This window comes from Hippoglossus hippoglossus, chromosome 17 (assembly GCF_009819705.1).
Source record: "Hippoglossus hippoglossus isolate fHipHip1 chromosome 17, fHipHip1.pri, whole genome shotgun sequence".
NCBI lineage: Eukaryota > Metazoa > Chordata > Actinopteri > Pleuronectiformes > Pleuronectidae > Hippoglossus > Hippoglossus hippoglossus.
This window is the reverse complement of record NC_047167.1, coordinates 18,280,103-18,293,772: the sequence shown is the minus strand read 5'-3', so window position 1 is coordinate 18,293,772 and position 13,670 is coordinate 18,280,103. Positions and strand designations below refer to the sequence as shown.

At 40.0% G+C, this 13,670-nt stretch overlaps 1 protein-coding gene across 1 annotated transcript; it reads left to right on the top strand.

Annotated features, from left to right (window-relative positions):
- Positions 1 to 1,690: 1,690 nt before the first annotated feature.
- lrrcc1 (leucine rich repeat and coiled-coil centrosomal protein 1) lies at positions 1,691 to 13,267 on the top strand. The gene is given in 20 exon segments (XM_034614461.1): positions 1,691 to 1,993; positions 2,968 to 3,173; positions 3,331 to 3,396; positions 3,495 to 3,662; positions 4,558 to 4,724; positions 5,070 to 5,285; positions 5,491 to 5,687; positions 6,489 to 6,534; positions 6,536 to 6,661; positions 7,280 to 7,428; positions 8,469 to 8,673; positions 8,946 to 9,085; positions 9,304 to 9,505; positions 10,127 to 10,312; positions 10,561 to 10,735; positions 11,123 to 11,286; positions 11,427 to 11,635; positions 11,946 to 12,083; positions 12,342 to 12,477; positions 13,015 to 13,267. Coding segments are annotated over 20 exon segments (3,051 nt in total). The 5' UTR covers positions 1,691 to 1,949; the 3' UTR covers positions 13,126 to 13,267.
- The last annotated feature ends 403 nt before the right edge of the window (positions 13,268 to 13,670 follow it).

The window sequence follows — 13,670 nt, the reverse complement described above, 5'->3', positions numbered from 1 at the left end:
TGCAGAAGTTAATTTCATTTGTAGCAGAGGCCAAGTGACCCTATCGATTCTCTATTAGCACTGTTCTATTCACGTTAGGACAATCAAACATACTGTCTACTACTAAAGATCATAGTGTGTGTGTGCGGTTTCCTACAGAGTCATATGCAATTTCATATTATCAATAATAATAAAAAATTGTCAAGGTTGAAGGATTTGTATGAACATTCCCTCAAGGTCTTGTATTAGCAAGTAAAATTGCTGAACATAGAAAGCAATTTAATTGAAGATCAAGGATTTGATGGTTGTTTTGTAATAAATGCATGTAACGTCTTTTTACTTTTGTGTTTTGGTGCTTATAATTCTCATGCTGCATGTTGTTTGTACAAAAGCCAAGAACGACTGCATTTAACACATTTTCTGACTGTGGAGTCGATGCAGAGGACGGTGGGGGGGTTGTACAAATGAGGGACGCAGCTGCTACTTGAATTGAAACAAGAGTGTAATGATGTGGTGAACAGGGATACTGGGTTTTAATCATGATGTGCTTTAGCAATAAGATGACTTAGATTCAGATAAACACAAAATCCATATCAGTTAAACACAGGTGCTTAGAGATAGATTCAGACACAGTAGTGATGTAGCTATGATTAATACTATTGGCCTGAGGTAAACACATCTGTAAAAATGTCAGATAAAATAGATTTTATATGGTTTGCACATTGACATACTGCGCAATGTTCAGTATCTGACATGAATTAAGTTGCTTAAAGATGGATTTGACATGTTTAGATAAATACATAGGGAATATTTGATAGCCACAGCAGCATCATAAACTGGAATACAAAGAAGTAAAGGACTACAAATTAAGCTGCTGCAGCATGATTAAGATGGATGTTCTCTTAAATGTTAAAATGCAGTTATTAGTTATAATTTATGTGACTTAATATCAAATTTTGTTAATTTGAAAAAAGCCTTAGCAACTATTCAAAACAAATACTTAAATGTTCTACTTTTAAAAAACGTAACAGTGTGTTTATCTCTTCACGTACTCTCACCTCATACCTGACACAAATACTTCATAATAAATGTCGCAGGCTTTCGGTAGTGTTGAATAAGCACCTGCTGGATGAAAACAGCCTTAGAGGAAACAACTGCTTCTCAGGGTCCATTTGACAGGTTCCTCTCCTCACTAAGATCATGTGATGTGGTTGCAGGCTCCAGAAAAGCCACTTAAATGGACATTTGAATTAACTTTGAGGATCTACTTTAAGCCTACAAACTTAATAGTAACTCTATCTATGTATCTATGTAGCTATATATCTATATATCTTTTAAAAAGACATAAAAGAAAGACACAAAATAACCACAAACAGACACAATGTGTGGTATATACCTGCGGAAGATTTGAAGAAAAAAATTCAAAATGTTTTGATAGAAACTATGAAGAAGAAACTACTTGTCTTGCCGGTGTCGGGCCGGATTTGGCCCACGAGCCACCACTTGCCAACCACTGTTTAAACATACTAATCAGGTACTTTTGCTCCATTGTTCAGGACACGTAAAAACCACTAAAAGCTCTGGTGGTACACAGACTGAGACCTTTTACCTCAGCCCCATCTTTAAATATGTCTTTATACTTATGTGTCAACTTTGAGGAAGTGTGGGCGGAGTCTTCCGAGTGTCCCGGATGTTGCCGTTCCCCACGTCACGTAAACAGGAAGTTGTGATCCTCGAAGCGGTTAGTTCAACTCGATGGAGGCTAAAGAAGAAAATGGTTTAACTCAGTCAAACATGGTGTAAGACGTCAGTAGTTCGCCGTTTCAGCCCGTGTACGTGTCGTCTGGAGGCGGGTTACAGTGAGTTAGCCTCCGTGGGGCTCGGGCCACAGTAAAGTTTGGCTGCGAAGTGTCTTAGCTAAAGATTTAGCTTCGTCCTCCGGGTAAATAACAGTAGCTCACGTCGTCGTAATGGGAAACAAGGAGCTGAGTCTTATTGACAAGGAAATAACCAGGTACATAATCTCAGAGTTTTAATGGTTCACCACTTGAACAAAGGTGGTGAAGTACTTACGTAAAAAGTACAGAAGTATTATCAATAAATCAGTATTAGTTATACTTTAATGAATAAGTGTTTAAATGCTGTGGCTGGGTCAAAGGGTGAGCTAGTATTGTATGTACTGCTTGTTAGTTTAATCTGTACCAATGCATCATAGTTTGTAATGGAGCAGAGAGATAAAGTAATAACAATAATTGTCGTAATGTAATTCTCATCAATAGCAATATAACAAAGGGTCTTAATACATCGATATGCATTATGCATGTACAGTGAGAAGGTGTAATTCATCCATCTCAGATTTGTAAAATGTGTTTGTTATTCTCGGCTCACACAGAAGATTTTAAAACCTCAACCTTCACCCAGCAGCAAAACCAAGTCGTTGAATTTAAAAGAAATAGACTCCGACTGATATGAACGTTTTGATCTTGATGTGATTTGTTTGGTCATGTCGTCCGGCCCTGTTTTGTAAGATTATCCCAGGTTTTCAGAATGAAATCTTAATCTTCAAAGTGAGAAGTAACTACAACCCTGAGATAAACACATTGAATTATGAGTAAATATTTTCCTCTGAAAACTTTATTCTTCATTTGTCCCATACTTTATTTATCCTTCCTTTATAACTATTAAATCCTTATCCTTTATATCAGGATAAATATAAACATGCATCTGTAGTACAAAATTATGTCTACATGTTGTAATGGTTTTAGCTTTGATAGGCATGTTGCACAATTGTTGTGAACTTTAATAGCCTAAACAATTAACCAATATAAAAACACAGTGTGATTAATGTTGTTGTTAAAGTTGTTTAGTGGGTAATTGTTGCTTGTCACCCTACAAGGTTTACTTGCAGAACAAATGGTTGTAATAAGTGATTAAACATTTTTTCTTTTATGTTGAATCTGTTCTATCACCTTCTTGCCTTTTGTCTAGTTTGCTGGATATCCCCCTGAGTCCCACTGTAACATCCCTCAATCTGCACTGTAATCACATCCCAAGGATCGAGGGCCTGACCTCAGCTTGGCATCTGCGGCACTTAGACCTTTCTTCCAATTGCATTTCTAAGATTGAGGGTTTAAGTTCCCTCACTTCCCTCAGGACATTAAATTTATCCTGTAACTTAATCGCGAAGGTTGAAGGTGAGTCTTTAGTCACAGTTTTTAGTCGGACAATTAATGTTTCAGCTTCAAGTCATTATTCTTCATTACTGGCTCTTGTGTTTACTCTTCTGTTGCTGTCACAGCTATATGACATGTAAAATCACTCAGGTGTTAATATCCCCTCCCTGTACCTCAGGACTGAACGGCCTCGTGAACCTAACAAGATTAAACTTGTCCTACAATCAGATAAATAACCTCACAGGTGAGTTCAATACAGACTGAACCGGTTTTTCCTTTCTGCATTCAAATGAAAAAAGTGAATCACATATCAACGCTGTTTATTCCTGCTCTTCTCATTAGGGTTGTTGTACCTTCATGGTACGCAGTACAAGCTGAATTTCCTCGGTCTCCATAGCAACCACCTGGACCACATTGATCACCTGCTGCAGTGCCTGCTGGGATTGCAAAGCTTAAGAGAGGTGACTTTAAGCCAGGATGGCAAAGGCAACCCTGTGTGTAGATCACCAGGTAGGGCATGAACATTTCATTGTGAAATACAGTTGATTCTTGATTGAAGTGTGTGTGTTCATGTATACATTAGCACAGAGGACAGCTGCTAGATTTTGAAGTCTAGCTGACTCACCAACCTCCCGTATATTGTACGTGATAAAAGCACAGTGGAAATCAGTGGTGCTCAAATTCACAGATACTGACAGTAACATCTGTGGTCTGTTTATCTCTCCATAAACTTTACGTCTCTTTTCTTTATAATTGGTTTGACAGCAGTTTTAGCAATGTGAAAAACCTTTTCAGTTATGCTGTGCACCCATATTCCATATTTTCCTGTCCATGATTAATTCACTCCAGTAGATGCTGAAAGCATTTCTTTAAATCAATACAGGCATACTTCTTACAGCCTTGCTGTCAGTATGTGTAGACATAATGTTAGCTGCACTCAGTTCTCATTAAATGAGCAGCATCAATAGAGCATATGAGGAAGAGAAGTTATTCATTTAGATATAGATTATTTTATGTAACATAACCACCATAGCACCTGACATTTTAATCAGGCCATATACCACTGGTGTGACAATAACTAACTAGATGAATACCTTCCATATAAGTCTCAATCTTACAATAGAATAATAAAAGGAAGAGGAAGTAGACAAACTCATTAATCTCAACACCACAAATATGGGGCTTTTTTTTTTTCTTAAATAAAGATCCATAATTTCTTGGGAACAGACAAGAAGGTTTTGCAATGTTAAGGAAAGTGATATAAAGTTATAAAGATTTCCTGCTAACAACAAACAAACCAACAAATACAGATGAGTTAAAACATCACCTTCTTTGCAGCAATAATAATGGAGTTTATGGCTAACCTTCTGATCAGGTTTTTTCAAAATATCTGTCATGTTTGCAGGTTACAGGGGAGATTATCATGCAGTCATTGCCACAGATCTCTGTCCTGGATGGATTGGACCTACAGGGAAACCGGTAGATCTAGGTCCAGGTAGTTTCTGTGATATCCCCGGTCTCGAGGACTATGTGGACCTCCTGCTTTCCTCAGATACAAGTCACAATGAAAATGTAATTTAAAGACCTTGTACTTTTCTTCATTTTTTAATTATCTACACCTCTCACCTATTGAAAGTGCAAACAGACCAAAATAAGTGTAAATGAGTATAAGGTTGAAAATTCGCTGAATTGCTTGAATATACTGGAAACTAGTGGATTTATACCACAACAGCAAAAGTTTGGGATTCTGAACATTTTAATGAAGACATACATTGATTACACCAGATGGTAATTTCTACAATTTTTCTCTTATGCAAAATTAGCTGGAGTGGAGATTAACATAGGCATAGTAGTTACTTTGATTTAAGACTGTTTCTTTAATCAAGGGTAAAAAACAAATGGTTTTTTCAATTGCAGCGTGGTGGGGATGTCCCTCTGACCACACCCCACATTGACAAGGTGCTGACCCAGTTTCATCAGCGGGTTGCATCCGAAGAAGTCACAGATCCAGCTTCACAACCGGTTTGCCAGAGCTTCCACACAGTTCACTCCACTGATCCGGCTGACCCCGTTAATGAGCAACGCATCAGGAAACTGGAACACCAGGTGTCCCAGCTCATCCAGCAGGTGCTTATTCAACACTACTGAAAGCCTGAGTCGTTTATTATGAAGTATTTGTGTCAGGTTTGACAGTTACTTCTTTATATTCCAGTTTATGATGCTGCTGTGGCTATCAAATATCCCCTATGTCATTTATCTAAAGTGTCATCTGTCAGATATTTTATTTTATCCCGTACACATTATCAGTATTCTGCATTGTTTTCTGACCAGGCGCCTCGCAGGTCAAAAATCCGCTGACTCCACTCATTCTGTGGTGCCGATACGAAAAGCCAAGAGGGACATAGACCGCACTTCGGAGAGTGAGTGTGACAGCGGGAAGGAGAACAGGAGGCGCACCAGAATCCCCAAACACCGTAACAGCATACCAACGAGGAGGACAACCAGCAAGGAGAAGACAAACAGGAGATCAGACGGGTAATTCTCTCTCTGCACAGCTCTGCACTAAACTGTGTTTCAGCTGTCAGGTCGTCATGTTCTCATCTCTTCTCCCTCTGATTTTGTTATAATATTTAACTGCCGCCCCCACAGAGCTCAAATTCTATAGAACTTGCTGTGCATGTTTTTTTTACTCTCTGTTTTAAGGTTTATTAGGACACTAACAAAATCAGGGAGTGTACCTCTCAGTAATGATATCACATTCATATACTCACCAAAGTTGCTGACAAAGAAGTGTTTATTAAATAATAGTGACAAAGCCGGCATCCATAATAATCTAACACATTATGCAGTAATCCATATTTCCATTTTGTACATTATGCATAAAGTTAATATCATCAGGTATCTGATGATGAAGGGAAAATCTTTTACCTCTCAGCTGAAGGGGGGGGGGAGATACATTGTCCTCTCTGAGCAATGTAGTAAACTTTCCTCCTCTATGTTAGAAATTACAACTGTCACCTCCCCGCCATGATTAACGACCGCGCTTCTACGATTTACAACCCTCATCTCACTTCATCAGCCCACTGATGACAGGTGCTTATGATTCAGTAATTTTACTTAAGTAAGCTCCCAACTGTCCTAATCAAAGCAAGGTGATTTTAAAATATTAGTTCCAAATTCAATTTAAGTGGTCAACCTTTTCTTACCTATAATATGATCAAAGTAGTCCGGTTTGACCCTTTTATGAACCAGACATTGGCCCCGAGGGCTGTTTATAATCGATTTTGCAGTGGTTCAATGCCTGTGATTGTGTTCGGTGTGCCGCAAACTACGCAGCGATCAGGAGAATCAGAAACAGAAGAGCTCAAAGTCGGCTGCGGTTGCCTCAGAGGAAGACCAGCGACACAATTGCAAGCAAGGGTCAACAAGGAGCTAAACCTTTGAGAGCTGCCAAGGGCCATCAGGCCAGTGTGAAAACCAAGCCCACTGAGGAGGAGGAAACCTACAGGGTACAGGATGGATAGGTCACCTGCGGATTGAAGGGCAGCTTCTGTTTTTATTGGATGAGTGTAATATGAAAAAGGTTATGCCCCCTTACTAGAAGGGAGTAGAGTAGTAGTATCTGCTGGGTTTGTCCCAGTCTGTCTGTAAAAGCTACTTTTGTTTGTATTTCTTTTTAAGCTGACTTCCACAATAACAAACACACAGAAGCAGGATAAGAGATACCACTTACAACAAATGACTGTAAAACAGACGAGAAAAAAATGTATTTGCATTCTCAACATTTTTGACGTCAACATTTATGACTCATAAGTCATACATGACTTACACTCATATGAAATTTTGTAACAAAATAACATACATTTCAGTCATTAAAACTCAGTACATACTAGCATATTTCTATCTAGCTGTACAGCTAATAATTTTTTTACTATCAATAAATCTGACAATATGTTTTGGTAAACCTAAAAGTTGGAAAGTAACCTTTTTTTACCAAGGTTTTCAACTCAGGACAACAATTAAAAAAGTTGAGATGTGATTGAAATCCACTTTTTAAGTTGCCAAAGTGATGCCATTGGTTTTGTGTTTTTTTACTCAGTGTGTATTTTTGTCTGCATGTGGCTCAGACCATTGTCGAGGAGCGGGACCAGGAGCGAGAGAGGCGTTGGAAAGCCGAGCAGGCTGTGAGGAAGTTAACAGAGGAGCTAAAGTGCCTGCAGACAAAGGTCAGCGAGGAAAAAGACCTGCAGTGCATGGCCGTGCACACCACAGACAGGTAAGAGGAGAAAAACATTGTTGCACACTGTATACACTTGGCACACAAACTTCCACACAGCGTCTCTAAAGCGGATTTGATGAAAAGGGATAATTGAACCTCATCTCTGTGGATTTTAGTTGTCAACTGCATAATGGATTCTCATCCATTTCTCCCCTCTTGATCTTTTGTACTGGTTCTCCTGAGACCAGGGCCTGCTGCCTGTCTCATTCGTGAACAATGAGTATCCATCCCTCTATTAAAATGAGTCACTATCATTGTCCCATAGCCTCTTATGAAATCAAGCACACATATTGACTCCATCGCACTAAAAACCTTTGAGTATGCCTGCAGGTGTGTGTGGTAATAAAGCTATCCCGTATAAAAAAAGATCATTAACCTAAGTACCCATCCAGCTTATATGCTTCATATTTAAATTCCAGAAGCTATTATTATCCATAATTGAATATTCCTATCTCTATACCCTCTTTCTACACCGCACAGACCCATCCTGAGAGCCAGGTGTAACTATTGTCTGCACAGTCCTCGTCTGTACAGCACCCTGCTTAGATCAATCTGCATTACGCTTGTAATTAGAAGCCTGGTGAGAAGCATATGTCAGCAGCTTTTCATGAATCAATCTTAACTGTCACTTTCTAATGATACTAAACACGGCTGTTACTGTTGTCTCCCTCGCTCATCAGGAGACGGATTACAGCGAAATTACTCATCATGCCATTTAAAGGGTACTAATGTATATGAGGTGGTCCTACAGTTTTAATGGCTGTTACCTGTACTGTGTGTCTTCCAGGTTTTTTTTTCTTTCCACCAAACTGATCTTTTGTAAAATATTTTCCATTCCTACCATATTTTCATTTCCTCTTCCTTGAGATCAGATTTACTAGATTTGACTATGCTGTAGTATCAGAGTTCTTCATTTTCACAGGCTATCACATTTTTGTTTTGCCTATATCAATTTCCATATTCATTAAAAAAGGGACATTCAGGGTATTACTCCTGCATCTCTTACACCTCCTTATCATGCTATTCCTCCCACCCAGACTGAAGGAAATGTTGCTGAAGGAGCGTTCGGGGCACTCTGAGCTGCAGACTCGTGTTGAGGAGCTGCAGGGGAGGTGTCAGTCCCTAACCCAGCAGCTGCAGAAGGCCCGCGGCAGTGAAGAGCAACACAAAACTGCACTGCACCGACTGGAGGAAAGCATCTCCCACGGAGAGGCACTCAGGGCTCGCCAGCAGGCTGAAGAGGTACTGTAGCTGGTTTAGCATACCCGGCCATAACACTTCTATCGCTTCTCTGGCACAGGTGGTGTACATTCACTCAGATGACTCTAGAAATGCAAACCCATCTCATTTTGTTTCAGTGGCACCCTAGTGAACCTGTCTCCTGAATACCTGTCACTATTATATTTGATTATACTTGTGCAGTATTTTAGTCTTCAGACTGATTTAGAATTCAGCAGAGAGAGTCACTCAGTGCGACATGCTGGTAAAATAAAACTCATGCTGACCTTTCACAGATGAAGCAGCACCAGGAGCTGGTAAACAAGGCAGCAGCTCTGAAGAGAGAGCTGGACATTCACAGAGTCTCTGTACACCAGCACAAAGACAAACTGCAGCAGCTGCATGAGCTGCTCGCAACCAGGGAACAAGAGCACAGGTACATCTGTTATGTGGATGTTAGACTCACTACTGAAGGAAGATTTTTGTCCATCCATTTATTATATAAACTCTTTATGGAAACACTTTCCCATGGTAAAATCCCATTAAAATGTTAATTCCATTTAATTACCTACAAATTACAATGTGAAGACTTCCTGTTAGTGTTAAACACCCCCATTGTTACTCAGGTGAATGTATCTGGCATGTATTCTACAGAAAACAGCTGGAGTTGCGGCTGCAGCCTGGCGGGGCAGATTTCCGTGAAGCGGTGGCAAAAGAAGCGGCATTGGTGGAACAGAGACTTGCTCACAGGGAGGCTGAGCTGCAGGAGAAACTGGCGGATGGCAGGAAACAGTACGCTGCTCTGGAGGACGAGTTCCGCATGGCACTAACCATCGAGGCTGCTCGCTTCTTTGAGGTCAGCTAAAAGATGGAGAACAGCCATACAGATGGCCTGTAATTTTACATTCTATTCTCTGCACAGTCTCGCTGATAAAAGATTGCTACATCCAAATAAAAGTGAAGTGATTGAACTGGAACTGACCCCAATCTCAATAAACACAATGGATTTTGTTTGAGGCCCATGGTGAGAGCTGAGATTGAATTAGGATCATTCTGGACAAGTAGTCAGTGATTGCCACAGGAAGATAGTTATACAAAGACAGCCACACAAAGGCGTTGGCTTTAAATCAATCTGTACTTTCACGTTATGGTTACCAATTTCAATTTCAGCCTCTGTACAAAATCTAATCTTATTCTCGGTTACAACTGCTTGCACAGGTTTCCAGTTCAAGTTCAAACTTTTGACCTTTGAGAAAATTCCGAATGAGATACAGATTGCCTGCCAAACCTTCACTCGTGAAAACCTTTAAAAGATTGCTTTCTGTAAATCTGTAACGTTGAAGCCTTTTCCGTGAGACCTCAACAGTGACATTGATCGATAAAATTGTCAAGTCAGGTAGTGCTTGCAGCAAAGAGGCTTCACTCTGTTTAACTTGTAGATGTCTCATTAACATTCAGCAACACTCTGCTTCTGTAGGTGAAGGAGGCTTGTGATCAGATGGCTGCGGAGCTGATGGAGCTGAAGGCGACCCTTGCCCAGTCCCAGCAGAGGGAGAAGAAGTCCGCCTCTCTGGTGCAGGAGCTCACAGCCATGGTCAAAGAGCAGAAGAGCCGCATCTCTGAGCTCATCAAAGCCAAGAGAGATGCTGTCACTGATCTGAAGGTACAACACCACAGGGAGTTTTTTTTTTTATCCTGCGCTCCAGGTAAATTAAAATCAAATTACCTGATTCAGGTTTGAGAGAGTGGAGATGACCAGTCCTCAGCATTAGTCACTGTCTTTTCAAACTGTTCAGCCTGTGCCTATAGGAGACTGACTAAAACTGAATGATTCAGCTGCCTTCCCATCTGTCAGCCATGATAGGTGGCCACCGATCATTAATATTGTCTCTCTGTCCGTCCCTCTGCCAGAGTCGTCTGCATTCCTTGGAAGCAGAGGTGGAGCAGGATCGGCGTCTCGGCCTGCAGCTCGAGTTGCTCAAGAAAGACAAAGCGCGGCTTCTCTCTCAGCTCACAGCTCAGGAGTCAGTGATAGATGGCCTCAGGGCAGAGAGGCGGATCTGGGGCCAGGAGCTCGCTCTGCAAGGTTTGAGACGTCCAGGAGGACAATTGTCCACTCTGCAGTGGCTGTACTATGTTTAACTTGTTCTTATGGACTGTAAGCGTGCATCTTCCTCTGTGATGTGTCGGCCTGTGAATTATTATTGACTGTAAAGTATGAAGGAGGTCTTTTTTTAGGGGCTAAATACTGCAGGTACTGATTTTTATTTATCCTGTTTCAAGTAAAGCCTGCCATCAAGTGGATATTTGGGAGACATACACTCATATGTCTTTATATTACATATTACAGATTTAAAAAAAAACATTAAATGGTAAAATGAGGTAAAGATTAAGGAATAAAGGTTATTGTACAGTTTGTGTTATTATTAAAGACATGATCTGATTTACATTTTCATGTGCATGTCTTTGATAGGATCGTCTTTAGCTCAGGATCGTGGGCGCCTGGAGGCCAGGATCGAAGTGCTGAGCACTGAGCTCGACACACAGAAGAAACAGAACGAAGGAGACAATGATGCCCTCAAAATCAAAACCAAAATCATTGATGACCAGACAGAGACCATCCGCAAACTCAAAGAGGTAGCACTCCCTGTCACTTCTTCAAACCTTCAAACTTGTATTCATTTTACTGTAAGCATTGTATAGGAGTTGATGTATGTTTGTGATTGTGATTTGCATATATATTCTTTCTTATTCTCCCCAAATCCCCTGCTGTTTAGGCTTTGCAGGAGCGTGACGATCAGATCCGTAGGCTGCGTGAGGAGGCAGTCCAGACCCAGAAGAGGTTCCAGCAGCAGCAGGAGGAGGCAGCAGCTCGGCAGGCTGAGCTGAGAGAGCGTCTGGAACATCTCAGCCTGCGCAAGGAGGAGCTGAAACAGCAGCTGGGGGACAAAGAGGCAGAGCTCGAGGAGGTCAAAAGAGATTACAGGCAAGGACCCCATCACAAACACACCATGCCAAGCACAGAGGAGCTCTCATGAGGCGTATGTGTAGAAGATTAAATGAGACAGGAATAAAAAGTTAAAGGTGCATTCTACTAATCAATCTCCTACAAGTTATAATCAGTGTATCATTTTTAAAAAGGTTTTTGAAAACACCACATTCAAAGTGAAATTAAATGTTGACATATTTTAAGACTGCTGCTGCTGATGATGATGATGATCTAACACTAATGTTGCAACCACTTCTTCAAACATCAATACCTTTTCTGCTTTGTTATCTTTTTTTTTTGAGATTAGAGATTCCAGTAAGAAGTGGCAGGAGAAGGCTGACCTGCTCACTCGGTTGGAGAGCCAGGTTAAGCGCATGAAGGACAACTTTGATTCCAAGGAAAGCTTGCTGCTTGAAGAAAGAGATAAAGCAACAGAAGCACACAGGTACACTTAAATACCAGAGGAAATTCTATCTTAAGCGTTTTTTCCTTCTGCTCTTCACAGACTTCAAATCATGATTGAGGGGTATTGATCCCCTTGCCCCTGAGACAAAAACATATAATTTTACATGAAATATTAGTTTAGATTTATGTCATTGTTTCATTTATGGGTCCCTCCACCCTAAAAACCTTATTGTACTCAAGGCAGTTAGGACACGATCTAATTGTCTTGCATTTTAAATTGTTGCCGTCTTCCTTGCAGAACTGCTGTGGAGAAGTTACACTGTGTGGACGATGCTTTTCGGCAACAACTGGAGTCTGTCCAGGCTGCTCATCAAGCTGAGCTCGTACGACAGGCTAGTGAAAAGCAGCAACAAATAGAACAAGCCAATCAGAAGGTAAAATATACACAGTTTATACAGAAATGTCCTGTTTTCCTCTAAGCTGGTAGACAGAACTGCTGCTTTGTGCCAAATCAATGATTTATAGGATTAGTCTGTCTGCAGTAAATATTGTACCACTCTCATTAAAAGTGTCGTAATATATGATTGGTGCAGCAATTTAACATTTAATTTAATTGCATAATGGGAAACATTAACCTCCCTGGTCATTCTCATTCAGTGGTCCTTGACTTTCTTGATTTGAGAAAACAAATATAGTAAAAATGAATAAATGTTAGGAAGTTGAGCAAACCCTGTAACTGAAACGTGGTGGTTTCAGTCAGTCTTCTTCCTCCAATCAAGACCATCACAAAATGCTTGAAAATGATGATGTAATGAGTATGAAAATCCTGTATTGAACAGTTTCAATAAGGTGTGTGTGTGTGTGTGTGTGTGTGTGTGTGTGTGTGTGTGTGTGTGTGTGGTGTGTGTGTGTGTGTGTGTGTGTGTGTGTGTGCGTGTGTGTGTGTCTCTGTGTGTCTCTCTCTTCCTCAGGTCTTTGAAGTGGAACAGGAGATGCGTCAGCTTCTGGTGGAGACAGAGACAGAAAAGAGGATCATGGAAGAGAAAATGAAACGTCTCACTAGTGTACTGAAAGACTTTTAACCCATGAAATATTGTGTGTCAGCTACAGAAATGTATATATTAAAACACTAAATTTGTATTAAAATGTACAAATCTATTTTGATGCTAAGTTATTTTATTTTAATATATCATGATTTATGTAATAAATTTGCACTTGAGCATATTTCTGTTACAAAGTGTTGGCTTTTGTGTTAATTAATCAAAGTGTATGACATAAATCTACAATGAGACTTAATTTTGCAACAGTCAAATGAGAATAGAAGACAACAGGCAAAGTAAAACCATTTACATTGCAAGAGGTATTTTATAATATTATTATTATATGATAAGTTATTCAAATATACTACATTTTAATGTTGTAATATTTAAATATACTGGGGGTAAATGCTTGGTGTGCTGCCCTTGAACAGTTTTATAAAATACATATAAATCATTAAGGGGAACTTTAACTGGATAAGTGTTTGCTCATCACACATGTTGAATAAACAAAGTTGAGCATTTGAAAATTATCTGAGAAGTCAGAATCTAATTCAGTAATGATGGATAATTTATATATTTTTAAAAGT